Source organism: Camelus ferus, chromosome 23 (genome assembly GCF_009834535.1).
Source record: "Camelus ferus isolate YT-003-E chromosome 23, BCGSAC_Cfer_1.0, whole genome shotgun sequence".
Taxonomy (NCBI): Eukaryota; Metazoa; Chordata; class Mammalia; order Artiodactyla; family Camelidae; genus Camelus; species Camelus ferus.
Window position 1 is genome coordinate 26,802,165 of NC_045718.1, and position 27,549 is coordinate 26,829,713.

Below are 27,549 nucleotides of genomic sequence, written 5' to 3' on the forward strand. Positions count from 1 at the left end.
TTTAGTGACACCAGCACTAAAAAGAGTGTCTTTTTTTTTTTTTTTTTTTAGTTCTTTTAAATATTTAACTCTGAGAGTTGTATGGTATTCTGACTGACTATATATCTCTTCTCAATTACAATTTTCATTTGTTTCCAATTTTAACATCAACATATTTGTGAGAACCAAGTTTGTCTTGTGAGCCATACTGCCTCAAAATATTTCGCCTAGTCTCATCAGATTGTATTACATCTTAGTTGGATTAAACCCTAAAAGTAAGTATTATATAAACTACAATGGATTCTTTACTCTGGGTTTCATGTATCTGAAAAGTTGTGAACTTTTATTTCTGTTGTATTTTGCTCTTCTGTTACAGTCATTTCATAAATTTCTGTCAGTTTTTACTATAGAATTATTATTTGTTGTAGAACTATTATTTGCTTAAATAGTATCACTTTTTTCTCTTAGACAGGGCCATCCTGAATTTAGCAGACTCTGCCAATTGTTGTATGATGGTACTCCACACAGAGTGTATGCTGATTTTTCCTCTTCATTGTCATCACATTCCAATAATATGGAGAGCAACAGGACAGGAATGTCCCTCCTTGGAGAGAAAACCCTCATTCTTTGCTAAGCCAGGTATTCTTAAGGCTAACATCTCTCAGTAATAGTAATTTATGCGTCTTAAGAAAAGCATTCACTCTTCTTGACTACCAATGAGTAAATTAGATACTGAGAGCTATTTCTTAGTACTTCCATCATTTCTTGGGAGTAACTTAAACTGGAAGGCACATTTAGAATTTCAGAGTATCAGGAAACAAAAATCAAGTTATTACTTCTCTGCCTTAATAACAAGGGTTTCTTGTCTCCAGTGTCTAGAATAGAACATGACACAAAGTACACACAAAGTAAGTGTTTGTTGGTTAAATGAATGAATGAACAAATGGACAAATAAATCTGTGTCCTATGTGCATTTTATACAGTACTCTCCTCTTGGGATGTCTGGTTGGAAAGATCCTGAACACACTTTGGAGACTTGGAGACTTGAGTTCAAATCTTCTCTCCATAGAAGTTAGGGCTCAGACAAGTTTCTTCATTTTTCTAAGCCTTAATTTCCTCATTTGTGAAATGACAGTTACAACTATTTCAACAGCTTATTATGAGAATTGAATGTGATGTAATATTAGTATTCAAAATATAGTGAGTAGTCAAGCTAAAATTCCTTCACCATAAATGTGAATATGTTTGTTAACATAACACTAGCTGGTACAACAAATAAATACAAAAGTCTATCCTCACACACAATAATAGAAGTGTATTTCTCATCCATGTAAAGTTCTGAATGGCAGGCAAGTCTCCTCTAAGCACTTATAAGAATAAAGTTCCTTCATGTTAGAGCTGACATGTTCAACATAAAACCACAACATCAAGCAGGCCAAGAGGGGCAAAACATGAAGGGTCACTAAAGGGAGGTTTTGTGCACATCACTTTCATTCATATTCCTCTGAAGCCACCAAACTTCAAAGCAGCCCATGAAATGGAGTCTAACCCAGGAAGAAAAGAAATTGGTTTGATGAACAGTCAGTCAGTCTCCGCTATATTTGGTTTCTGAATTAACCATGCTCAGTCTATAGCTGTAACTAATGAATATCCCTAAATGATTAATAGAGCAATTTCCAAATGAACATAGTCTAAACCCAGGTATAAGAAGCAGAAGAGTACAATAGTTGCAATAGTTATCAATACTTACTGTCTTTTTCTCTTTTTCACAGACATCTTTCTTAAGGTACAGGTCTGTATTAGCAATACATGCATATACCTGAGGAACGGATGTGCCACTAATATGGTGCCATGTGCAACTGGGATGCTGAAAGCCCTCTGAAAATCTTAATCTTATTTCATTGTCAGATTTCTTTTCTGCTATGTTACTAGAGTGTGAATGAAAATTTTTTCATTCATATTGTCATGTTCTCTCTTTAAGCATCTTAAGCAATCTCTGGATATTACACTTGATATTTCAGAACACTTGGGTCACAGAAAATTACTGACCACAATTAAATAATTGTTAATGAGGCATTGACCTAGAATTCATGTTCTAATTCCAAAGCAACAAGCATGCATATTATTATTCTAACTGTGCAGGCAAATCAGGGTCTGCAATAATACTAATACATACATGCTGTAATCCCAGAGCCTCATCTTAGATGTAATTTTAACTTCTTGAGGTGGTATGCATTGCTAGCTGTTTTAGAATCTGCTTTGTGGGGACTGAACTTTTCAACAGAACAGCTAGCAACGAAACAATGACAGTAAATTTACAACCCTCACCTAGTTAATTGCCTCAACTCCTTCCTCAGTTATCTCATGTTAATACAGTTCTGTTCCAGAAAGTTTCCCCATCCATTTTAAAACACAACTTCTGCTAATGAAAATATTTTCAGAATCAGAAAGGTTCACATCTACACCTGACTTTTTAAAAAAACCCACTACAAAGTCATCTAACTGTTGGATTTGTAATGTCATTAAATAATAACTAGTTTTTTATAGTAGGAGGGAATTCAGCATCAGAATTTTTCTGTTGATCTTTAGTTACTAGACAGAACTGTGGCAAACATCTCAAATCAGTAGCAAACACTTATCTCAATCAGAAATTAGATTTTAATCAAAACACTGAATTTGATCTAGATTTCAAGACTCTATGGGGAAAGCAGGTGAGCTCACCTTCTCTATTTCTCCATCTTGTTTTCCTCTTCCACTCCCCAAGTCAGTTTCTTGGTGAAGGACAAAATAGTTCTTACCTAGCTGATACTGTTATAATCCAGTTTTGCCCTCTCTCTGCCTGACACATAAAACCAGCCATGGGATTTTCAGGACCCAGTGCAGAATGGAAATGCTGGGCCCCTTGTTGAGAAATAAATTAAGAATTTCAAGACAGCAAGAGCAGAGCATTAAATCTGGCCCCTATGCACAGGTGTGTACACGTTGCTGGCCTGTGAAGCTGCTGGCATGAGGCCGGATCTCCAGGGGCTCTTTGAAGAGTCGCTTCTGGGCTTCTCTAACTGCAGCCCCTGTGACATGAGTCGTGCACCTTTTCTTTAGTTGCCTGCTCTTGATCACCCTTTAATATCTGTTTCCTCAGCCTTATTGGAGTCTCCCTATTGGACTCCTCTCATTCTCTGGCAGAGGTCTTCTGATCAGCTCCTTGTCTCCCATGGGAGTTTATCTGGGCCATGGAAAACATTCACGTGTCCTTTGCTTTGCAGGCCATTCTCTCCCTCTTGGTTCTGCCACAGAAGTAGTACAGCCGCTAATTTCCCAGTGTCCACAGAATACCCTCACTGAGGGAACTGACACATTCCAAGCCCTTTACAAGATCCCACGGAAGCCCATGGAAGCCTTCTGGCATGAGCTGAAGAAGCATCTTCCATCCCCTCCCAGTTGGAGAAGGTGAGTTCAACCTTCCCTAGTAAAATCCCTCACACAAGTCTCCTCTCTTAACATTTTATATTTTTAAAGTGAGTAAGAGCATTTGAGTCATAGAATAGGCTTTGAAATATTTCCTTCAAAATAGTTACCTAACTTGAAATTTCATACTTTTTGTGTTTGGGGATCTCAGTTGAAACTTGTTTTAAATTCTTATTAAAAAGCATATTCTCGGAGTGGTGGGGGAGGCTATAGCTCAGTGGTAGAGTGCATGCTTAGCATGCATAAGGTCCTGGGTTTAATCCCCAGTACCGCCAAACAAACAAACAAATAAATAAATAAATACCTAATTACTGCCCCCCCAAAAGCATATTCTCTCTGTGATATAAATATTTTCTGTTTCTTATTTAGATGTGTGCTCACATGTATTAAAAAGAATTATCAACTATTACCAAAAAAAAAAAAAAAAGTATTGAGGTTAACAGGTGTTCAAGGCACAAAATTAATTAAAATAGTATTTTCTCTACATTTCTTAGTATTTTTGTTTGACAGATATGTGACCAAAACTGTCTTTTTCATACATTGTTACCCACATAAATGATATTAAATATGTAGGTTCTTGCCCTTGGTTAGTTTCTTAAAATTTTTTCTTGAAGAATTTAAAGTTGAACACTATGAAATTTTATCTCTAATGAACCTACAATATATAAGTATGCCACAAAATCAAAAATAAAAATATGGAAGTACAATTTGTACTGAGAGTTGGTCTCTTGGGCTTAAGTTACATTGAGCTATGAAAACCCCTGGATACTGGAATGAATCTCAAATCAGATGGATTTTTTTTTTAAACAGTGTAAGTCTGCTTTGATTTTCCTTTAATGTCTGTGGTTACCAAAGATGAGTTGCCTTCCTTTGTTCTATATCAAAGTATGAAAGATTCAGAAAATGATTAAGCTTTAGTATCTAGTTTAAACCCCTTAATCTTGTTCCATTCACAATGTTATTGGGGGACTTGAGCATACAAATCAGAGAATAACAATTGACTAAACACGTCACACTTCCCTACAGAAGATCTCTTTCTATCTCTTATCTGAAAAGTTACTTCCTTATAGATGTCTGCTTCTAAACATCTGAGAAGGTCCTCAAGTTACATGACATCTGGAAATCTTTTTGATAAGCAAAAACTTCTTTAGATGATCAATAAGGGAAAACTTACAAAGAATGAAGAAAAAGGCAAAGTCCCCAACTTTGTTACTCTTCATGTACTTTCTTCTTACTGATGGGTTATCATAAGCTCTTTTCCTGAAATCTCCAGTCAAGGTTTCATAAAGCTTATTGGCATATTTGCCTAGTCCTCCTGTCATCTCTACTGAAATGTTTTACTCCTCAGATCATATTGTTCACATTTTAACATTCATTTCAACTTAATTCCATAAACTCATGTTGACTCTTTATACCAAGATCTAGAGAGAGAGAGATGAGTGCAACCCCGTGCCCACCTTCAAGATGTTTCACCTATTGGAAGACCAACATAAATAAGCAGCTATAATTCAAATCAGTGCAAGAATAGGAAGATGTAAAAAGGGATAAGAGAACACACCACGGAATAATTAACAGTAGTATGAGGGGGAAACAGTCACATCAACCTAAAGAGAGGTTAATGGCATTTTAGCTGAGCCTTACAATGAGGTCAGACGTTGATCAGATGGGGAGACACTCCAGGTAGTGAAAGGAGCACAGAGAAAAGCAAGAGAGAGTAACACCAGGGACCCCAGGAAAAGAAAATGAGTGCAGGGAAGGTTTCAGCGACATGAAGACATTTGAGTTGGGCTTGAAATCATGAGAAAAAGCAAGAGCCTATATTTATGCAAGAACTATGGAGCAGGAGAAGGAAGAATCTCTAGAGTAACTTATGATGTAGACTCATCAGAGCAGAATGATCAGCAGACGGGCAGAGGGGTAGTGAGGAGAAGAGGAATGAAGGATGATGTCCAGAATTCTGCTCTTCTAGCCCTGGGAGGAGGAGTGTGTGTGTGTGTGTGTGTGTGTGTGTGTGTGTGTGTGAAAGAGCATTCACACAGTATGGTTGTTACTGCTTATTTTGAGGAGGAGGGTTGTCAAGAGGCGAGGTTATGAGGGAGAAAAGAGAAAATGAGCCATTTTTTGACATTCAAATTAGCATAGACCTGTGAGGCTTTCAGGTAGATATAATAATAAACCCAAGAACTAACATGATGGAGTACTTACTCTGTGCCGAGCACTGTGTTAAGCACTCTACAGGAATTAACTGATTGAATATCAGAGGCATCTAGGGATTTGCAAATATGGAGGTCTGACTAAAAGACTTGGCCTGAAGGTATAGGTCTGCATCAGAGCGAGGGGTAAATGGCAGGCAGCAGCATGATGGAACAACTGAACCTTAGGAAACACCAATACTTGAGGGCAGAGGAAATGGAGAAAAAAAAATAGCCGAATGAGTAAGGAGAGAACAGAAATGATCAAAGCCAAGGTAAAGAGAGTTTCAAAAGGGGGGAATGTATTTGCCAGTAGAAATGCTGCAGAGGTGGTCAAATAAAAGAGACAGAAAATCTGATAAGTCCCTAATGAATTTTACAACTGGGGAGTCACTGCTTACTCTTATGGAGTCATCTCATAAAAGTAATAAGGCTGAAAGCTGATTAAAGAGAAAGTAGACAACTGAGGAAGAGGGGATAGTGGAGTGATGGGAATAGGAACTAATATTTATTGAAATCTGGTATGGGCTAAGTTCTGTTCTGGCACTTTACTGAAGTGTAACAGGACACTATTTTGAAATATTAACCGTTGTTTTCTGGTTTTTGATTCCCCTAGCACTTTCTCACCATTTAGAGAGCTGGAAGATCATTGCCTCAGGAAAGAGGTGGCAGGGCAGATTTATGGAAAAAGAATCCTTTCCTGGCTTTTCAGTTTCAAAAGTCTAGCCTTCAGGGGGTTGTGGAAATGACTCAAGGGCTTAAGACAGCAAACTTGAGAGAATATGTGATGCCGAAAACAAGGCTTCACGCGCTCTGTAGAACTACAACTATCCCCACGAGGAAGCTCCTCAGGCCAGCGGGGGAAAGGAGTATAGGAGTGGCTGGGTGGATTTCTGGGGAAGGACTAACTCTATACCCTGTCCTATGGGGCCAGCCTAAGCGCGAAATGAGTGAATAACCTGACAGCATTCAGGATTCCAAAAAAAGAGGAAAGTTATGTTTCCTTCTTTGTGAGAGCCTGGCTGGAGGGAAGGACCAGAGGTTGACTTGTCCCTATGGTTCATGTAGGCATTCAGGCCCCGCAGAGCTTCCTGGGGCCCAGTGTGGCCCGGGCAGCAACACAGCAATTCCTGTACAACCAGGATCTCTGAGGTTTAGGCAGACATCTAAGATCCCCAAGCCCGACTACAGTGCAGGATCAGCGCTGCAGGGTCAGCACATCGGCAAGTGACACTGAAGGGACCAAGGGACAGCTCAGCAGCAAAGGGCAGTTGAGATGACCAGCATCTCAGAGGACGGTAGTGTGTACAGTGAGACCAGTAGCCCTTTCTCTTCTCGTCAGTCGGTACCGTGTGCGTGAGCCATTCTCCCCACTGCCTTCTCTAGAACTTCATCACAACCCCAGAAAGAAAGTTCCTAACCCACCTGGCCAAATGGAGATTCAATATAGAAATAACATCCAGTTCTAGAAATCAAGTTACATTTCTTTACTTGAATTTGGGAAATTAAATTCATGCTGACCATATCTATTCTATGACATATGACAGCTAGCCTTCGTTACAACTTCATTAAATCAGAGTTGCCATTCCCACCTTATAAGTGATGAAATAGGTTCAAAGAGATTAAGGAACTTTTCCAGGCTAGCAGGGGGAAAGCCAGGACTCACACCAGGGTCTGTTTTACACCAAAGCCAGTGTTATTTTTACCAGACCACTCTGTTCTTTGAAAAGGTTTGACAGGGAAGAGGAGGAGTATCCAGAAGGGAATCCAGGATGATGAGACTTTTTTTTTAAAGAATGAGAATATAAATGGGGAAAGCAAAAAGAGCTAGTTGAGGGAAAGATATTGAAAATGAAGATGGGGAAATATATATCAAGGAGTGATTCTAAAGGATGTGGGAGGTGAATAAAAATAAAGGGATAAGCTTTGAATTGAAGGTAGGTACTTCTCCAAGATAAGCATGAACATGGAAAGGATTTGCATAGATAAGAGTTTTGTAGATGGGTGGGACAAATTTGATAGCATCAGTGCTTCATGGCATGAAAGAGGAAGGGCCAAGTGGCAATGTTTGTAGGATGCATGTAGGATGAAAACTGAATCATAACTTGTGTTTTAGTGCCTTGAACAGAAGGTGGTATATGTCATGCATTTGATTGAGTTCCTTCAACATTGTAGTGGCATTATGCCCAGATCTGCAACCCCTCCTCTGAGGACTGAAGCAGACATTTCTCCAGCTGCTCAGAATGTTGGTCATTGACACTTCTTAATTAAGTCCCCTTTCCAGGAATTGCCCTCTACTGAGAGAGCAGATTTACCCCAGATTACACCCTCTTCGCAATGACTCTTCAGACGGGGATGTAAGGTCTAGCTCCTTGCCTCAGTTCAGGACAAGTCTACAAGACCATGCATCCTCCAAGACCCCTGTGCCGCTCTCCCAGTGCACCCTCCATTACACACACACACACACACACACACACACACACGTGCACACACAGGATCAGCTGAAGTCTTAGATGTGATTGTGCTACACTCTACCCTCTGTCCAGTCCTATGTCTTTCACTCCCCCACAGGCATTCCCCCAAAACTTCCTGCAGGTACTTAGTTCCTTCTCAGGTCCTCTGTTTGGGGAACAAGTTTGCTCCCTGCCCCCCATGCCAAAAGAGGCCTACCCCCCAGGTGTGCCTGTGGTTCTCTGGTTTGAGGGTGAAGTATTAGCAAGCTGACTTGTCTACAGGCCTAAATGCACATTCTCCAACCCAACTTGTGCTAACGTAAAGCTGCTATTTTCTCTTCCAATGCTTATCTTTTGTGTGTATTTTTGAATTGAGATCCAAATCCACGAGGAAAGAGGGGAAGTGGTCAAGAAACAGTTTTTAGTGTTTGGGTGGCTTTGGAGGTAAGAAATGGCAAGAGTGACAAGGAATGTGAAAAGTAAACATGACTTGGAATACAAGCTACAGCAAAATATAATGGTTCCAACATTTCGAAAGTGTCCATGAACTTCAGTCCTACATGTAAAGCAGTTCCTGCCTGAGAGAAGGAGTGAATCACAAACGGAATCTACTCAGGTTCCCAGTCATTAGATTTAAGTCATTGTTCCTTATTCTCCAAATTTTTGGCTTAATTCAAAAGATTCATAAAGAATCAAGAGTGTTGGCTCTGTTACAAAGAAGAACTGCATCAGCTTTTTGCTAAAATTAGTTTTGCCATTAACTTAATTACATTTTATTACCAAAAGATAAGTATGCTAAATGGATCCACATATCAAAACATCTATTATAGGTTTGCAGAAGTGTTGGTAAGGATGACACTATTTTTATTAGTGCCTATTTTTAAATTACTTTAATTTGACCTCATTTCATCCCAAATTACCCTTTGAGATAATTTTTCAGGCTTAGTCCCAAGTTAGAGATGGCTCTGAAGCTTTTTCCATAGCAAGAAATTTAATTAGGTAAGATTTCGTTTGTTTTGAGAATGAATGAGATTTAAGAAACATTTACATTTTAGACAGATTATTTCAGGTGTCATATTTTACAGATTTCATGTTTAATATAGTTCTACTTCTGATACTCATTTTCACTACTTCGCAAACTAACCTAGAGCAGTAAGGTTTCGAGAGCTAGCAAGCATGTATTTGGCTGTTCTATCTGATTGGGCCAATCTCAGGATTTCTAAGGCACCATCCAAAGTGAATCCATAAACGGTTTGTTGCTTGCCAGTTGTATTTCTTATCGATAATGCTATTACCAGTTTCCTCATCAAGATTTCCTACAAAAATGGAAGCAATGCTATTGTAATTTTTCACCTTTCATAGTAAGATTACAGGGTTCAGGAAATGAGGGAACAGAGAGGCCTTCAACTTCTCCATCTTACTGTAATATTCCTTGCCATCTATTTGATGAAGGATGTATGAGATTAGAGAATGGCTCTGCTCGCAGAGGTGATGATGGGTTTGCTCTGAGCTATTGACACTCATACCTGGGCCTCTTGTGATCAATGACACACAATTTGGAGACGGCTGACTGGGGTTAATGGTGCAATCTGTGGCTTTGGAACAGAGTTCTTCTCTATGTGAAACTAATTGGTCCATATGGGGATTAAACTGGTAACAGTGTCCTCATTTGTCAACCCATCTATTCAGCATTTGAATCTGGTTACGTTTGAGTACTTCCCCAATTCAACCAATGTATTTTCAAATGATAATATCATAATTCAAAAAGAGGAAGAGGGTTTTGTTTTTTTTTTAGGTATACAAGATATTAACCCAAATAGCTCTAAGAAAATCATTAAAAATTAAATAATAATTACCCTATTGCCAATTATTCTTAAATGGATATCCCAAGCTGTGGGAAACAGAACAAGAGGTAAGTCTGCTTCTCATTAAGTACTTTATTCCATTGCAAATGCCAGAATTACTTTCAAAATTGTCAAGATATGCCTTCAGAGCGCCCTCCTGACTGCCCAGTGACTGCTTAGAGGGTTACCACCCCAACAACCAAAGCTCTTTTCCAAAACATTAGGTTTCAAATGGTACCTGACCTTTTTCCCTCACTTTCTTTTTCTTTGTTTCTATGCTCATCAGAAGGTTTTCTTTAATCCTGACCCTAGAGTATTTTTTTTATATTCATTTACCAGTTACATGGTTAGTGTGCTGACTTTGGGGAAAAAAAACAACACTCTTGCCACAGAATAGAGGCCGATCCTTTGAAATAGACTTTAATTCAAACTTCAATTGAAGACATATCTCAACAATACAGTATATTTAAATGCAAAACTTCTTTTTAGATCAACTTAGATTTTTCTTTCTCAATTTTCTTTTTATTAACCTGATGCCTTTCTCCAATTTAATTGTTTAATTCTAACTACCACATTAAAAACAGCCCTCCAGTTGTCAAATTGTGCTATGACAGAGCCTGTAGCATAGTGGAAATGAAAAAGTCAAACTCGTAAAAAATGGAGAATAAAATGTAGGGCATTGGGGAATAAAATAGATGTTATTTAAGGGTACAAACTTGTGAATAAACCCTGGAGACCTAACGTACAGTGTAATGAATATAGACAACAATATTGTACTATAATTATGTAATGTGATAAATTTTGCTACAATACTGATCATATTACAGCATAGAAATGTATCAAAGTAACATACTGTACACCTTAAATTTGCATAATGTTATATGTAAAGTTTATAAAATTATAAAAAAGAAAGGGAAAAACACCAAGAAACTGAAAAAGAAAAAGGTTAACTAGCAAGCCCAGAGGGGATGAATAACAATGAGCCAGGATGTCAAGGTGACCACATTTATATGCAATAGAAAAACATTTTCTTGACTTAAACCCTCAGCTAGAAGCTTTCTTCCTGCCAAAAAAAAAATTTAAAATAAGTGAACTTTGAGCAGTTACAGAAATAGCAAGCATTTTCCACAAATAGTGATAAGAACCAAATATAAGAAAGTAACAGAACAGTGTAGTCCAATAAGGGTGTGGGACATAGAAGAAATCAGCAGAACCTTTGCAGAAAGAGAGTTGTGTGGACTGGACCACAAAAAGAATCTACTTTAGCCCTATTGGCTGAGAGTTTTCAACAGCTCATTAGTGAGGAGAAATTTAACATCGAAACTCCAATGTTTGTAATTTATAAGAATACCTATATCTGCTTAAATTAACATTTGATTCTCGTGTCTTCATAAATTCGTAACTAAAAGGACTGCTGAGATAAATATATGTATAGGATATACACTTGCTATATACTTATTATAGGAATCAAATTTCTAATTCCAAGAGGAGACAAAATCATCTCAACAGCTTCGCTTAGAAGACAATGTATTTTAGTTAAGAGTGTACAACACATATTTACATGAGAGGGACAGAGAGAGAGATTGAACTAATATGTGCAAAATGAAAAGTGCACATAGGACTGTGTGCTTTTTAGTCCTGTAATGACTATTTATCTTCACTGTTAAATTGTGAAATATAATATTTTTGCAGAAAGTACATAAAACATATGTATAGGTTGACCAATGATTTTAAAGCAAACACCTATGTAACTACCATCCAAGTCCAAAAAAGAGAACATAACCTTGCAGCAACCTTGAATCCAGAGTGCTTTTCCCCATCCACATAGCTTCCTTCCTCACATGTAACCACTACCCTGTCTTTTGGGATAATCACTTCCTTGGTTTTCATTATAGTGTTTCCTCCAATTTGTCAGTCCATAAATAAGTTTTTTTATTTGTTTGAGTTTCTCCTTGGTCTCAGTAGTATGTATTTAAAATTCGTTCATATTGTTGTAAGCAGCTGTATTTTTCATTCTTATTGCTATGCAATATTCCATTGTATGAATGTATCATGATTTTTTAAGAGTTTATCTTTTTCATCTAAACTTTTCAAATGTAATGGCATAAAAGTTTTTGAAATAATACGTCCTTTTCTTTTTAATGTCTGAAGAATCTGTAGTGTCCTCTTTTTCATTCCTGATATCAGTTGATTTTCTCTCTCTCTTTCTCTCACCCTACCTTTCTCCCCAAAGATAACCACTATCGTAACTACTAATATCATAAATTAGTTTTGTCTGATTTTTTAAGTTTATGTAAGTGGAACATGCTATATATATTTTTAAAAATCTGGCTTATTTCTCTCAATAGTATGTAAGATTCATGTGTTGTTGCCCATAGCAACATTCTGTACATTGTCATACAGTCTGCACCACACAGTATTCCATTGCATGAATATGTCACATTGAGAAATGAAATCCATTCCATTGTTGATGGACAGTTAGATTATTTTCAGTTTGGAGCTGTTATCAACAGTGCTTCTGTGAACATTCTTGTATGTTGTTTGGTACACATATGTATGCATTTCATTTGGATAGATACCTAAGAACAGAAATACTGGGTCACAGGATATGTATGCCAAAGAAGTTCCTCATGTGGAAATCCACCTGTACCAGAAACTGGAACTTCTGTTACTGCATTTATATTTTGTAGCAAGAGAATTTTTCACTTTTTCTAGGTTGATCAATACTTCTTACTTAGAAATGTATTCAGAACTTTAATATAAATTTTATTAAGCTCCAAATTTGTTTTCAGTAGAGTAACTCTGCGGCACATGTGTGTATGCGTATTTATAAACATAACAATTTACAGATAAATTGTTACATTTGTCTTAGTAATGAATATCATTTTGCATTATTTTGCCATTTCATAAATAACTCCTTTTCCAATGACCCACATTCCAATGAATACTATGGAGAAGGAGTGCTTTTCTCTAACGATAAAATATTAATTAACTGTATAACATTTTATGCTTCTTTATCTTTAGTTATATCATGGAGGTGAGAACCTTGCCTACCATGTTACACTTGTTAAAAATATATGATGTATTTTAATTAAGGTGAAAGACTAATCCTAGGGGTACAAAATGAGAGAAATCACTAAGAAATTTCTAAGGACACAAACTTGGATTGGGGAGAGACTTAAATGTGAGGAACTATTACAAATTCAGTAAATATAAAGAACTCAGGGAAAGTATGATGATACCATGTACAGTTTTAAGACTACTTCTGTCAAAAGGAAAAGAGAAAATAAATGTAGTTTGAGGTTACTTGTTCATTAGTTTCTTCAGAGCGTTAAGGAAGAAGGCTTAGGATTATTAGTATGTTTTCTGGAAAAGCCTGCAAATAAATATATACCAGAGTGGCATGAACAAAGGATTGAAGACTTGGGATTTTGGTTTGAGTCCCAGCTTTACTATGTACCAGCTATGTGAAATTGGGCAAAGTATGTAATGAGACTTCAGTTTTGCATCTGTAAAACAGAGATAATAGTAATACAGTTGACTCTTGAACAATGGTGTTTGAACTGGGCGGGTCCACATATATGCAGATTTTTTCCACTAAATACACATTATGGTACTACACGATCTGTGGTTGGTTGAATCTGGGGATGTGTAACCTCAGATAAGGAAGGACGACTGTAAAGTTAAAACATAGAAGTTGAAAGAAGGAGATACCAAGGAGAAGCAAGCATTTTGGGGAGCAGATCTTCCCCCAAGTGAGCCTTGAGATGACCACAGCTCAGGCTGACACCTTTACTGTATTCTTTTGAGAGTCTCTGATCTAAAGACACTGAGGTAAGCCATGCCTGAGATGATAAATATTGCTTGTCTTAAGATGCTAAATTTTGGGATAATTTGTTACACAGTCATCCATAACTAATACATAGTTTGTCTTTTAAAAAAATTTTGATTATAAAATCAGGTTTTGGGTTTATTTATTAATCCTATTGTTTTTCTGTTTTCTGACATAAATTTCTGCTTTTGTTTTTCTTCTTTCTTCCTGCTTTTTTGGGGGGAGCTTATCTTTTTATAAGTTTTTTAAGTGGGGTTTTTGTTTACTTTCTTAAAACTTTTATTAGTATAGGTATTTAATGCTGTATTATTTCCATTGATGACTATGTTAGTTCTACTCCACATTTTGATACATCTTTGTATCAAGATAATGACTTAAAATAAATTCTACAGTTTCTCTCTGTGTTTCCTCTTTGACCCAAGTCTTGTTTACTGGCACATTTAAATTTTTCAAGAGGAAAAGATTTCCCTTTATTTTTTAAATATAGTTATTTTTTAGTTGGATTTTATTATTGTCAGATAATTTTTGGAATTTATTGATGTTTTCTTTATGGCCTAAAATACAATAAATTTTCATGAGTGTTGATGTGTACTGGAGAAGTAGGTATATTCTCTAGCATTAGACATGAGAGCTCGATACATATATCTAAAAATCTATCTCATTGTTTTGTTATTTAGGTCTTCTGTGTCTTCACTAAATTTTTTATGCTTTTGATCTATTTTGGACTGAGAAGTGTGTTAAATTCTTCTAATATTGGTGTATTTTTTTCTTCCTGTTTAAGTCATTTTTTAAAATTGAAGTGTAGTTGATTGGTGTGTTTCTGTCGTAATTCTCCTTTTATCACTTATGGCTTAAACTATGAAAATTGTTGCTGTTACATTGGGTATATAACTATTAATAACTATTATATCTTCATCATGATTAGAGTCTTTGCCATTATAAATTTTTTATATCTGTTTATGCTTTTTGTTCTGAATTCAACTTTGTCAGATACCATGATTGTGGATCTTATCATTTAATCTTGGTTCTACATATGAATATTTATTTATATAATGCTCAACACTAGTCCTTACCGTGATGTCTCTTTGGTCTTTTTGATTCTTTGAAGCTCTAGTAGATTTTTCTGGAAGTCCTATGGGAACTGTATTATGTGAGTTCTTGCATGTTTATAGCAGTTTCTCTGAGACCTTCATTCTTGAAATTAATTTTGCCTGGATATTAAGTCCACGATTTCAGTTTTCTTCTGAGTGTCTTAAACATGTAAGTCCACTCTCTTCGGCATAAAACATTGCTGTAGAAAAGTCAGGTGATAACCTGCCTTTTCATTCTTTGTTACAAAATGGTTTAGTGTATCATGTTATTATATTATAATGTTTTAATTTTTAACATTGCTCTGTTCCATTGCTTTGGTTTTCTCCTTTCCTGTTATATGTATGTTGTCTTTTTTGGTCTATCTTCTGTATCTAGTTCTTTAAAATCCTTATTATCCATTTTTAAATTTCTTCTTTATTTTTCAAAACTTTCTATTTTCAATCTTTTATTTCTCTTAAAGCATTATCCATTGTGTGTTACTCTGGTTTAATTGTTGCTTTAAAAACTATTTTTCTCTCTCATTTTTTGAGTTATGTCACCTGGCTTTTTAAATATTTGTTTTCAGCAATTACTTGATTTTTGAATTTTTCTAATTCTTATTTATATTTTTTCATAATTTCTATCATGTTTTAATTTTAGTTTTTTAAAGTATCAGAATATAGTTTTCATTTTTATAGGCTTTTTATGGTATGATTTTTTTTTTGTCCACAAGGATGCTATTCTACTCATTCTGATTTTTTCCTTACAATAAGTTCTTTGTGTGAGATTCAGCTATAATCTTTTATCTGATGCTTATTTTTAAATGAAATGAGCTTTCCTGTTCTTTTAGGAGAAAGGCAAAAGGTTTTTTCTTACTTTATAGCTCTTGAACTCTTGCTTCTATGTGATTTTTTTTTCCAAAATGATTGAAAGTAATTTCTGATATAGGTCTCCTGTCTCTTACTTCCCTTCCTGACTTTTAACTGGTTCTTTATTTGCCATTCTGGTTTGTATCCTGCTCAGTTTGGATTCTCCTTTCAGCAGCTTGTCCTAAATGTGGGGCTTTGTCTTAATGTGGTGGTGGTGGGGGATTGTTTTGTTAATTTTGAGAGTTTATAGGACCCAGACTAGTTCACTAAAGTTTATTACAACACAATCCCTATGTTCTATTAACATCTTTATGTTATTCTTAATCTTAGGAGGAAAGAATTTAGTCTTCACCATTAAGTACAATGTTAGCTTAGGGTTTCTTGTAGATTATCAGGTTGAAGAGTTTTCCTTCTATTCTTAATTTTATGAGAGTTTTTAATCAAGAATGCTTGTTGAATTTTGTCAAATGCTTTTTCTACATCAATTTATACAATGTCATGTTTTTTCTTCTTTAACCTATTAACATGAATTACATTTATTGATTTCAAATATTGAACCAGCTTTGTATCTCTGGAATAAAACTTCCTTGGTCATGGTATGTAATTCTTTTTATATTTTGCTGAATTCTCTCTGTTAATATTTTTATCAAGGATTTTTGCATCTATATTCATGAGAAATATCAGACAGCAGTTCTCTTTTTTTGTGCTGTCCTTGGCCGGTTTTGGTATCAGCATTATACTGACTTCGCATAATGATCTGAGAAGTGTTCATTCCTTTTCAACTTTCTGGAAGAGATTGTGTAAAATAAGTGTTCGTAGGTGTTAAACACTTGGTAGAATTCCCCAGTGAAACAATTTGGACGTGGAGATTTCTTTTATTAGAGTTTTGAAATCACAAATTTCCTTAATGGTTGTAGGGCTATTCAAAGTATCTCTTGTTAGGTGAGTTATGGTATTTCTTGCTTTTCAGGGAACTGACTCATTTCATCTTAAGTTGTCAGAGTTATGTGTGTAGACTTATCCTTTTGGTGCCTGCAGGGTCTGTAGTTGTATTCCATGTTTTGTTCCTGATATTGGTACGTTACATATCTCTTTTTCTGTCAGTTTTGCTAGAAGTTTGTTGACTTTATTGATCGTTTTAAAGAACCAGCTTTTTGTTTCCTTGAATTTCTCTGTTGTTTTTCTGCTTTGGGTTTCATTGATTATATATTTATAACTTCCTTCCTTCTTCTTGCTCTTCTTTTTCTAATTTCTTAAGATGGGAACTTAGATGATTGATTTGAGACTTCCCCTCTTGTCTAAGATATGAATTTTGTGCTATAATTTTCCCTCTCAGCTTTGCTCTAGCTGCATTCCATAAATTTTGATGTGTTGTATTTCCATTTTCATTCAGTTTTGCATATTTTTTAAATTTTCCTTGAGACTTCCTCTTTGGCACATGGATTATTTATATGTGTGTTGTTTAGTTTCGAAGTGTTTGACAATTTTCCTCTATCTTTCTGTTAGTGATTTCTGCTTTGATTCCATTGTGGTCAGAGAACATACTTTGTATGATTTCAATTCTTTAAAAATTCTGAGACTTGTTTTATAGTCTAGAATAGGGTCTGTTTTGGTATTTGTTTTGTGGGTACTTGAAAAGACTGTGTATTTTGCTGTCGTTGCATGGTATGTTCTGTAAGTATCAGCTAGGTCCTGTGATTGATAGTATTGTTGAATTTTTTTATATCCTTGCTGATTTTCTGCCTAATTGTTCTATCATTTTGTAAGAGAGGTGTGTTAATGTTTCCAACAACTGTGGATTTGTTTGTATCTTATTTAATTTTTATCAGTTTTTGTTTCGCTTATTTTGCAGTTCTGTTGTTTGGTACATCTTCTTGGTGGATTGACTTTTTAAAACTACCATTATATAGTGCCCTTCTCTGTTCCTGGAAATTTTCTTTGCTCTGAAATCTACTTTAATAGACTTCATAAGTAATTATTTCTGAAGTCTGCTTTAATAGGTAATTTGCTCTGAAGTCTACTTTATCTGATATTAATATAGCCATTCTTGCTTTCTTTTGATTAACAATTGCATGGTATATCTTTCCCCATTATTTTACTTTCTGTCTACCTACATTATTATATTTGGGGTGAGCTTCTTGCACACAGCATATAGTTTATTTTGCTTTCTCATCCACTTGGCCAATCTCTATCTTTAATTGGTAAATTTAGACAATTTACCTTTAAGGTAATTATTGATTTTTAAAGCTAAATATACAATTTAATTTCCAGTTTTCTATTTGTTCTATCTTTTTTCTGTTACTTTATCCTGCTTTCATGTGGGTTACTTAAACATTTTTAGAATTCCATTTTGACTTATCTATAGTATTTTTGAGTTTATCTTTATGTGTAGCTTTTTTCAGCGGTTACTCTGTGTATTGCATTATACAGTCATCCTCAATATCTGTAGGGGATTGGTCCTAAGATCCCTACAGATACCAAAATCCATGGATGCTTAAGTCCCTTATATAAAATGGTGGAGTGCAGTTGGCTTTCCACATTTATGGATGTGGAACCTGTGGAATAGTAGAGCCAACTGTGTATACATAATTTATCACAGACCATTTGGTCTTGACATTTTACTAGTTTGAGTGAAATGTAAAAGTCTTATTTTCCCTTTACATTACATTCCACTTACATTCTCTTACTTCCTTATACAATAACTGGCTTAAATATTCCCCAAAATATGCTGAGAACCAAGTCAGACAATGTTATAATGTTTGCTTCTGCTATCAAGCAAAATTTAGAAAAACTCAAAGTGAGAAGGAAAATCTTTTATTTTTACCACGACTTTACTCTTTCCAGAGTTCTTCCTTTCTGATGTTTCAAGATTCTTTCTTTTACCATTTCTTTTCTCTTTAAAGAACTCCTTTCAGTCATTTTTAGAGCAGGTCTTCTGGTGACAAATTCCTTTATTTTTCTTAGTCTGAAAATGTCTTGATTTTCCCTTCATTCCTGAAGAAAATTTTTGCTGAGTGTATGATTTTTGATTTGACAGCTTGAAAAATATTATGCCATTTATGCCTCCATGGTTTCTGATGAGGTGTCTCTGTCCTTTGAAATGTTTTTCTCCTATATGTGAGGTTATGCCTCTCTCACTGTTTTCAACAATTTTTATTTCTTTTTAGTTTTCAGAAGCTTGACTATAATACATCTTTTTTTAAAAAATTGAAGTATAGTTGATTTACAATATTGTGTTAATATCAGGTGTACAGCAAAGTGATTCATATGTGTATATGTATATATGTGTATATATACATATAGATGTGGTATATATATAAATATATATATATATTCTTTTTCAGATTCTTATCCATTACACATTATACTAGATATTGAATATAGTTCACTGTGCTGTACAGTAGGACTTTGTTGTTTTTCTATTTTATATATAGTAGTGTGTATCTACTAATCCCAAACTCCTAACTTATCCATACCCCACTTTTCCCCTTTGGTAACCATACATTTGTTTTCTTTGTGAGTCTCTTTTCTGTTTTGTAAATAAGTTCATTTGTATCATTTTTTTAGATTCCACATATAAGTGATACCATGCGATATTTGTCTTTCTCTGACTTACTTCACTCAATAAGATAATCTCTAGGTCCATCCATGTTGCTACAAATGGCATTATTTCATTCTTTTTTTGTAGCTGAGTAATATTCTATTATATATGTATGTATGTGTGTGTATATACATATACATACATACACTTTATACACACACACACACACACACACACACACACACCACATCTTCTTTATCCATTCATCTCTCAGTGGACATTTAGGTTGTTTCCATGTCTTGGCAATTGTAAAAAGTGCTGCTATGAACATTGGGGTGCATATATCTCTTTGAATTAGAGTTTTCTCTGGATATATGCCCAGGAGTGAGATTGCTGGATCATATGGTAACACTGTTTTTAGTTTTTTACGGAACCTCCATACTGTTTTCCATAGTGGTTGCACCAATTTACATTCCCACCAATAGTGTAGGAGGGTTCCCTTTCCTCTACACCCTCTCCAGCATTTATCGTTTGTGGACTTTTTGATGATGGCCATTCTGACTGGTGTGAGGTGATAACTCAGGTACTTTTGGTTTGCATTTCTCTAATCATTAGCAATGTTGAGCATCTTTTCATGTGCCTATTGGCCATCTGTTTGGAGAAGTGTCTATTTAGGTCTTCTGTCCATTTGATTGGGTTGTTTGTTTTTGTGTTATTGAGTTGTGTGAGCTGTTTGTATATTTTGGAAGTTAATCTCTTGTCAGTCACATCATTTGCAAATATTTTCTCTGATTCTATAAGTTGTTTTTTTTGTTTTCTTTATGCTTTCCTTTGCTTTGCAAAAGCTTATAGATTTGATTGGGTTCCACTTTTTAATTTTTGCTTTTATTTTTTTTGCCTTGGAAGACTGACCTAAGAAAACATTGCTACAATTTTATGATGTGTCTTGACAATAGCTTCTTTGGGTTTTGTTTGTTTGTTTGCTTTGTTTTTCTGTTTGTTATTTGGTTTCGGGCTTGTTCACCTTCTTGAATCTGTAGGTTTATGTCTCTTGTCAACTTTTGGAAGTGTTCCAGCATTATTGCTTTCAATATTTTTCAACCTTGTTTCCTTTCCCTTCTTCAGAACTCCAATGATATGAATACTAAGTCTTTTGTTGTAGTCCCACAGATCTTTGAGTCTGTTCATTTAAAAATTTTTCAGTATATTGTTTAATTGTTCAGATTGCTTATTCATATTATTTTACATTCAAGTTCACTAATTCTTTCCTCTGTCCTCTCTGTTTTGCTGTTGAGCTCATTAGTTGAGTTTTTTATTTCAGTTATTGTATTTTTTAGTCTGAAAATCTCCATTTATTTCTTCTTTATATTTTATGATTTTTTTTTTTTTGCTGAGATGTTCAATTTCTTTGCTGAGACTTTCCAGTTTTTTTCCTTATTGGGGAGGGCTCCTCGTTATTGCTGGGGGGGTGCTGCTCACTACATCTCTGCTTATATACCAGGGCTAGATGCTGCAGCTGTGTCCCATTATTGCTCCCCACTTGGCCTCCACTGCCACTGAGGTGGGGGGAGGTTGGCCTTATTACTGACATGTTTTAGTCTGCTTAGGCTACCGTAATAAAATATCAGAGACTGGTTGGATTAAACAACAAAAATTTATTTTCTTACAGTTCTGGAGCCTAAAAGTCCAAGTTCAAGGTTTGTGCAAAATTCAGTTCCTGGTGAGAGCTCTCTGCCTGGCTTGCAGATGACCACTTTCTTGCTATGTCTTCACATAGGAGAGAGGGAGAGTGAGAGAGAGAACATGCTCTCTAGGTCCCTTCTTATAAAGACACTAATTATATTATATCTAGGTCCCACCCTTATTACCTCATTTAACCTTAATTACCTCCTTATAGGCTCCATCTGAAAGTTCAGTCACATTTGGGAGCTAGGACTTCAACATAAGAATTTTAGGGGGCACAGTTCAGTCCAGAGGATGATGGATGGTCATGGAAGTCTTGTATCTCTCGATGATACAACCCCAAAGGGGAGAGGGAGGAGTACCACGTTACTACTGAAAGGGATTGTCTTCACTGACATAGCAAAAGTGATGTGTCACAAAGGTGATGATGATAGTTACTCTGGTGATTACCTTAGGTTATGTAAGATTGCCTTATCAGAATGGAGTGAGATTTTCCTGCTGCCCTAGAATACGTAAACTGTCATGTGAGAGGGCCTGTGAGAGGACATGTGGCTTCTAGCAGTCGAAGCAGTCCTGCTGACAGCCAGCAGGAGAATGGACCTCAGTCCTATCGCTGCAAGGAGCGGAATTCTGCCAACAACCACATGAACTTGGAAGAGGACCTTGAGTGTCAGAAAGGAAGCAGCCGGGCTGACGCCTTGGTTACAGCCTCATGAGACCCTGAGTAGAAGGCTCAGCTAAGCAGGGTCCAGACTCCTAATCTACAGAACTTGTGAGATAATGAGTGCATGTAGTTTTAAGCTGCTAAATTGGGGTACTTTGCTATAGAGCAATAGATAACTAATACAGCACTCCACTTTCCAAGTCTTTCCTGTATATTTGTGATCTCTTCTCCCTCACCCTACACACTGCATCTGTGATAGAAACAAGTGGTGAATGTAAACATTTGGAGGCATGCTTAATGATTTGTCTGTAGTGAAAGCTGATAAAAACTTGGTACATTTCTTGTCATATGAAGTAAGTGAGCTTATTGTAGAATAGTCTCTTCTGCCAAAAGTTGGAGGAAACAACAAAGGGTAATAAAATTTAATATCAGAAGAGATGGTAACAGATGGACTGTAGGCTTTTAAAAAAATGAGTGTTGGAATCTCTAAGGTGAATGAATCCTCTCTGACTAAAAATGGAAGACAGGTTTTATAAGTACATAGCAAAAAGAATAACTAGGCAAAGTTGAATACCATGGAAAAGATTGAAAATAAAAAGTTTAAAGGAACAAATCTATGACTAGCATAAAAAAATACATCTGTGCCAAGAAGTTAATCAAAGCATAAAACAAAACAATTTTAATAAGGAAGATAGTAGTGATAAAATGTCTCATGTTAAGAAACATGAAAGTCAAGACAAAATCATTGTGGAGCAAGTGACGGTGGTGCTGGCATGGGTGCTAAAATATCACCGAAGAAACAAGTTTTCAGTCCAGAAGCACAAACCTGTCAGTCATTTTGCCCATTTCAAAATTCCAAAAGAAGCTGAGTCCAAGATACAGCATGAGTCTCATGCTAGCCAAACATCATATTATTTTCTCCTCAATTAAATCTTCTTGGTGAGCTACAAATGTCTCTTTTGTCACTAACCGCTCCAGGTGGGCCTTGTTAGCTCCCAGTTTACTGCCAGATTGTTAAGCCCACTGTTCAACTGTGTGCTGTCATTTCCTCCCCCTCCCACATTTGCTGCCTCTACTCTAAATCACACTGCTCACCACTCCCACTCTCCCCTCGTACTTCCACCTCCTCGGGTGCTTCCACGTGGCCCTACGTGGTGTTAACACAGTCCTCTCATGCATGTGACATCTCCTTTCTCCTACCTCCTCCTCAAACAAAGCTCAGCTCTTCTGGGAAGGCAATTCTGAAACTATTTTTAGGACAAATTTGAGGAGCGTAGAATCTGCTAATCAATGTAATCCATCTTTGATCTCAAGGAGGTCCATACTTCTTCCCTTTACCACAACCCCCTCCTTTCCATGTGTCCTTGAGTCTTGTCAGCTAAGCAAGTAGGAATGACCAGCCCAGGTGGCAGAAACCAAGACTAGGCTCCAGGGAGTTCCTCCTGTTGTTGGAGAAGAGCAGATGTAATTCTTAGCTGATGGGTGAAAATGTGACTGCAACTAAGCCTCCAACTCTGAAAATTATTTAATTGACTGATTAAATTAATTCATTAAATCCTTCTTGCTTGCTGATAACTGCTAGGCAGTGCTCTGTGCTGTATGTACATTAGGGGGAAAACAGACTTTCTAAGTGTGGGGGTTAATCAAGTTTAAATATGAAGGAAAGCTACAGATTGTGATAAATGTCTTGGAGCAAATGAATAGATCAGTGATGGGATGAGGCAAGAAGGGAGTAAGGTGGGGAAATCACCGTTAAAATGATTTTGGTGACACCATTTTTGCGATGTTCCTTTTTTTGATCTCTGCTCTTTGTCTCTCTGTTCTTCACTACTTTCCTTCCTATTCCACTTTCATGCTCTTACTCGCGATCATTTTCTCTCTTTTTTTTAATTCAGAAGCAGGTATCCACCTGCTGCTTATACCTCAAAAAAGGAGATGCCTTTGCACTGTGGGTTCTGGAATTCTGGCTTTGCCACTTGCCAAATGCAAATTTCTTCTCAGTTTCCCCATATATAAGATGATGAGAATTATGGTTCCTATGTCCTAAGGTAATTGAGAGAATTAACTAAAATGCAGCATTAAAGTAATTAATACAGTGGCTGGCATGTAGCAAAAATCAGCAATGTTGGCTGTTTTCATCTTGCCTGCAGTTGAGCTAAGCTGCCTTTATAGGTATGGGTGTGCAGAGGGCTTACTGATTTATGGTACTATGGCCCCCAAACACCCAGGCATCCCGTAAGCATAGTTACTGAATTGAAAAGATTATTTATTTCAATCACATATATTTTTATGCCGATATATTTCTTTATTGCGATGACTTTGCATGCGTATTCCAAAACAGTGCAGTTCGTTGACTATCTCAGAGTAAAATTTAAAGAAATATAATAACTCAGGCAGCTTTATATTAAATTTTTGTGATCACCATTTATCCCAGCCCCAATTTTCTTTTAAAAATCATCAATAGCCAATAGAAGGAAGGAAACCGAAACTCATCCTGAATCTCTTTTGGAGTGAGACCGCTTCTACAAGGCTCTGAGACATTCAGCCAGAACTTTGAGCCAGGCTGGCATTACAAGGTTTCTGGGTACAATGCTCAGCTGCCCTCATTAAAGGTGACTTTGTTATGCTCCCTGATTCCACACTGTTCATCTACTTATGTTTGTATTACATATACTTGGGCTTTTCTATACGGCTCCTGAACTGTGGTTTTAGGTCCTTGCAGACCCCTTCCTGGCACATGTCATATGCTCTCAGCCTCTACTTCACTTTGCTACTAAATTGAGTCCCTGTGGATTCTTAGCGTCTTTCTCTTTTCTCTTTAAGAAAAAGATTGCAGCCGTGCTATTCATCTTCATATGTTGGTCACAAGAATCATAGTTCTATTTTTTTTTAACTTGAAGGGATACTCACCATCAGCCCAATTCTTTGCTCTTTGAAACTAGAGCCTTATCATTTCTAATGTGTGCACTGTTCACTCAGTGGCCATTTCTTTCTGCTTTTGGAAAGCACATCGTGGTGTTCCTGTGTCACGTCAGTCTACACAATCACCTCTACACCGGATACCCCTCCTTGAACACAGAGACTGTGCCTTTTTCTTTGGTCATCACAGCACCTGGAATAGTGCCAGACACATAGTAGGTGCTCAAGAATGCTTGCTGAATACATAAACACTGCTTAAGTATATTCGAACACTTGCTGCCATCTATAAGCTTATTTATTTTAAGTAGAGCAAGACCTGCTACACAAATCTAAGTACATGTAAAATTTGACAAGATCTTAAAATATAGACAAATAAATGGTTTCATCACTGCTTTTATAGCTTAGTAGGTGCTGATTAGGTTAGCAGCACAGAACTATTTTCCTGCCTTAAGGGTTGTGTTAAATATTGAAATGATTCTCAAGTGTGGCAATTGAATGTGGTGATCTACCTGTACTCCTGTATGAATTAGAATATACCGTACTGTTTGTAAATCTGTGTTATCTGTCAAGGTCCACTTCATGTCTAACTCAATATTAGATCGTGCGTTTATAAACACTAAACATACTGAAGAGTTCAGACACATATGGGGAAAACTTTTAGCAAAATTCAGGATTGAAAGTAATAAGCCTTAATAAATATTTTAAAAATAAAATACAGCCCATCTGGGAGAAGCATAAATTTTATTTTCATTCATTAGGGTGATCCACTCACTGACTCATAGTTCTAACTTCCTTTACTAATTTGAAAATTAGTCACTGTATGTGGTGATATGAACATTGCAACGAAAGGTCTATTATATTTTCGATTTGCATAATTTGTGAATACTATCTATAAATACTACTATTTTCCTCAAAATTGGAAATTAGATAATGACAAAAGAAAACTCAAACCAACTATTAGGGTGATACATATAAGTTTATTTTCAAAGATCTTAAACAGAGAGCTTTATTTGAAATTAATTCAAGAAGAAGCTGCAGCTTTTTGACTGCGCAATATTTTCCTTAACAACATTTTGTATCAACATCTTTTTGTATCACCCTTTTTGTAAAACTTTTATCTTTCCCCATCTTTTAACTACCCTCCCCAAAATGACTCAATAAGAAAAAGGGTGTTCTGGAAACACCCTGCCCTTTTCAAACTTCCGAGGAGTTGCTGTTTTCCTCTGGGAGCTATAATTTAACTCAAGGTATCCAGTACTATTACCTCTCAATACTATTAACTCAAATTTAACTCAAGGTATCCAATAATATTACCTCTCAGAATCACATACTTTCCAGAGTACCATTACAGAAGGGAACGGTGGGAGGAATGACGAGGGGTGAGGGGGTAGAGGGTGTGGGCAATTTTCACTGAGCAACTGGGCACCAGGAGATTCGGTTTCCTGCAGAAAAAGGAACAGATGGAAATCATAGGTTCATCACTGCATTGCATCTTTTTGAGGATTTGGTTCACCACAAAAGACACTGCCTGATGCATGCGCATTTCTCTGCATAGGGCCTGACAGAATGCTTTTTTGACTCTTCGTATGTGGAGTGGTAGTATTGTGGAATCTGCAGCAAAGGACTTGTTTGCAAATCTTGTTTTGCTGACACTCCGTGCTTGCAGCAAGTAGCAGCATAATTTTCCTCCAAGGGATTGTAAGGATGTGGAACTGAACTCCTGAGCTAATTCTTTAATGCTAACTGCTTCCTCTGCAAGGAGAGAAAACATATTACAGCCATGATATGAGTTACAGTAGCTGAAAAATCAATTTCCAGAAGGCAACCTGCTCCAAATTCCCTGGTTTCAGATCTTAGGACAGAGAGGAACACTTGAGAACATATGAGTCACGTTGTACTGTTGATAATTTTGCTAGAACATCAGGGATGAGGTGCTGGTGTTGCATTCTGCTTGCATCTGGACAGAATTAGAGCCTTTAGTATTTCCTCAAGAAGTCTTATTAATAGCAGAGGACTAAAGTAATAAGTGTGCACCATGTATAGCATTTGAGGAAATGAGCAGTGCCAGAGAAAGTTTATCAGGACTTGCTGTTTGTTCTTTCTCTACCCGTGGGGAAACAGATGTATTGATCAGATTTTCAGAGGAAAACAGCCTGCAATGGGTTCACTGTGCTGAGATATGATAGACCAGGAGTGTTTCTCCTGATAGCCCAGGAAATACCCCGCCAGAAAGACTCTAAGGGCTACTAGTCTGATTGGCAAAGAGGAGGGAAGGTAAAAGTTGTCAGGCTGATTTCTGGTTTAAATTCTTCTAGCCTCTTATAGTGTCATTGCTGACTTTGAATATATCTTAATACAAAATTTTCTTAACTTAAGGAGTCGCTGATGAAAATAGTCTTCAAATTAATCCCCTTTTCCTCCCTATCCCTACAAATAAACCTCCAGCACTGTAGGTCAAAAATTAAAAACTCCAGACCAGAAATTAAAAACACTTTGTGTAACTATGAAATTGAAAATGAAAAATACATGCATGATTAAAGATGTCAAACTAAAATTTAATGACAAGGTAAGTGGGCAAAACATAAGCCACATGTTTGTATACCTATAAGCTGTAACATTTCCTGTTTTTCCTTCTTCTTGTTGACCGAACCCATTACATTGGGAAACACACTTAAGTGCATATAAATGGGGAAAAAAAAGAATGAATAACTGAAAAGTTCAGGAACTTGGCTTCAGGCAGAGCTGGATCCAACTACTCAAATGATGTCATCAGGATGCTTTCTGCATCTTTCGGCTCTGCCTTACTCTGTATTGACTTCATCCTCAGGAAGGTCGCCCCATATAATGGTTCCTAGCAGTTACAGATTTATATTTTAACTTGGTAACCCCAAAAGAAAGCAAGTTTCTCTCTCCCAGTAGTTTTAGCCAAAGTCCTGGAATTAAATCTCAGGCTTGGGTCTGGGGGTCTTATCTTTGAATTGTAGCCATAGTGATGGAATGTATCTGATTGGTCTGGTCTGAGTTGTCTACCCTCCCC

At 36.5% G+C, this 27,549-nt stretch overlaps 1 protein-coding gene across 1 annotated transcript in view; it reads left to right on the forward strand.

Annotated features, from left to right (window-relative positions):
- Positions 1–27,549, forward strand: part of LOC116659301 (WAS/WASL-interacting protein family member 1-like) — a 61,194-nt gene that overhangs the window by 2,916 nt on the left and 30,729 nt on the right. The window contains exons 5-6 of the mRNA XM_032466737.1: positions 448–618; positions 3,243–3,426. Of these exons, the coding sequence (XP_032322628.1) occupies positions 448–618; positions 3,243–3,426 (355 nt within the window). The remainder of the gene's footprint in view (positions 1–447; positions 619–3,242; positions 3,427–27,549) is intronic.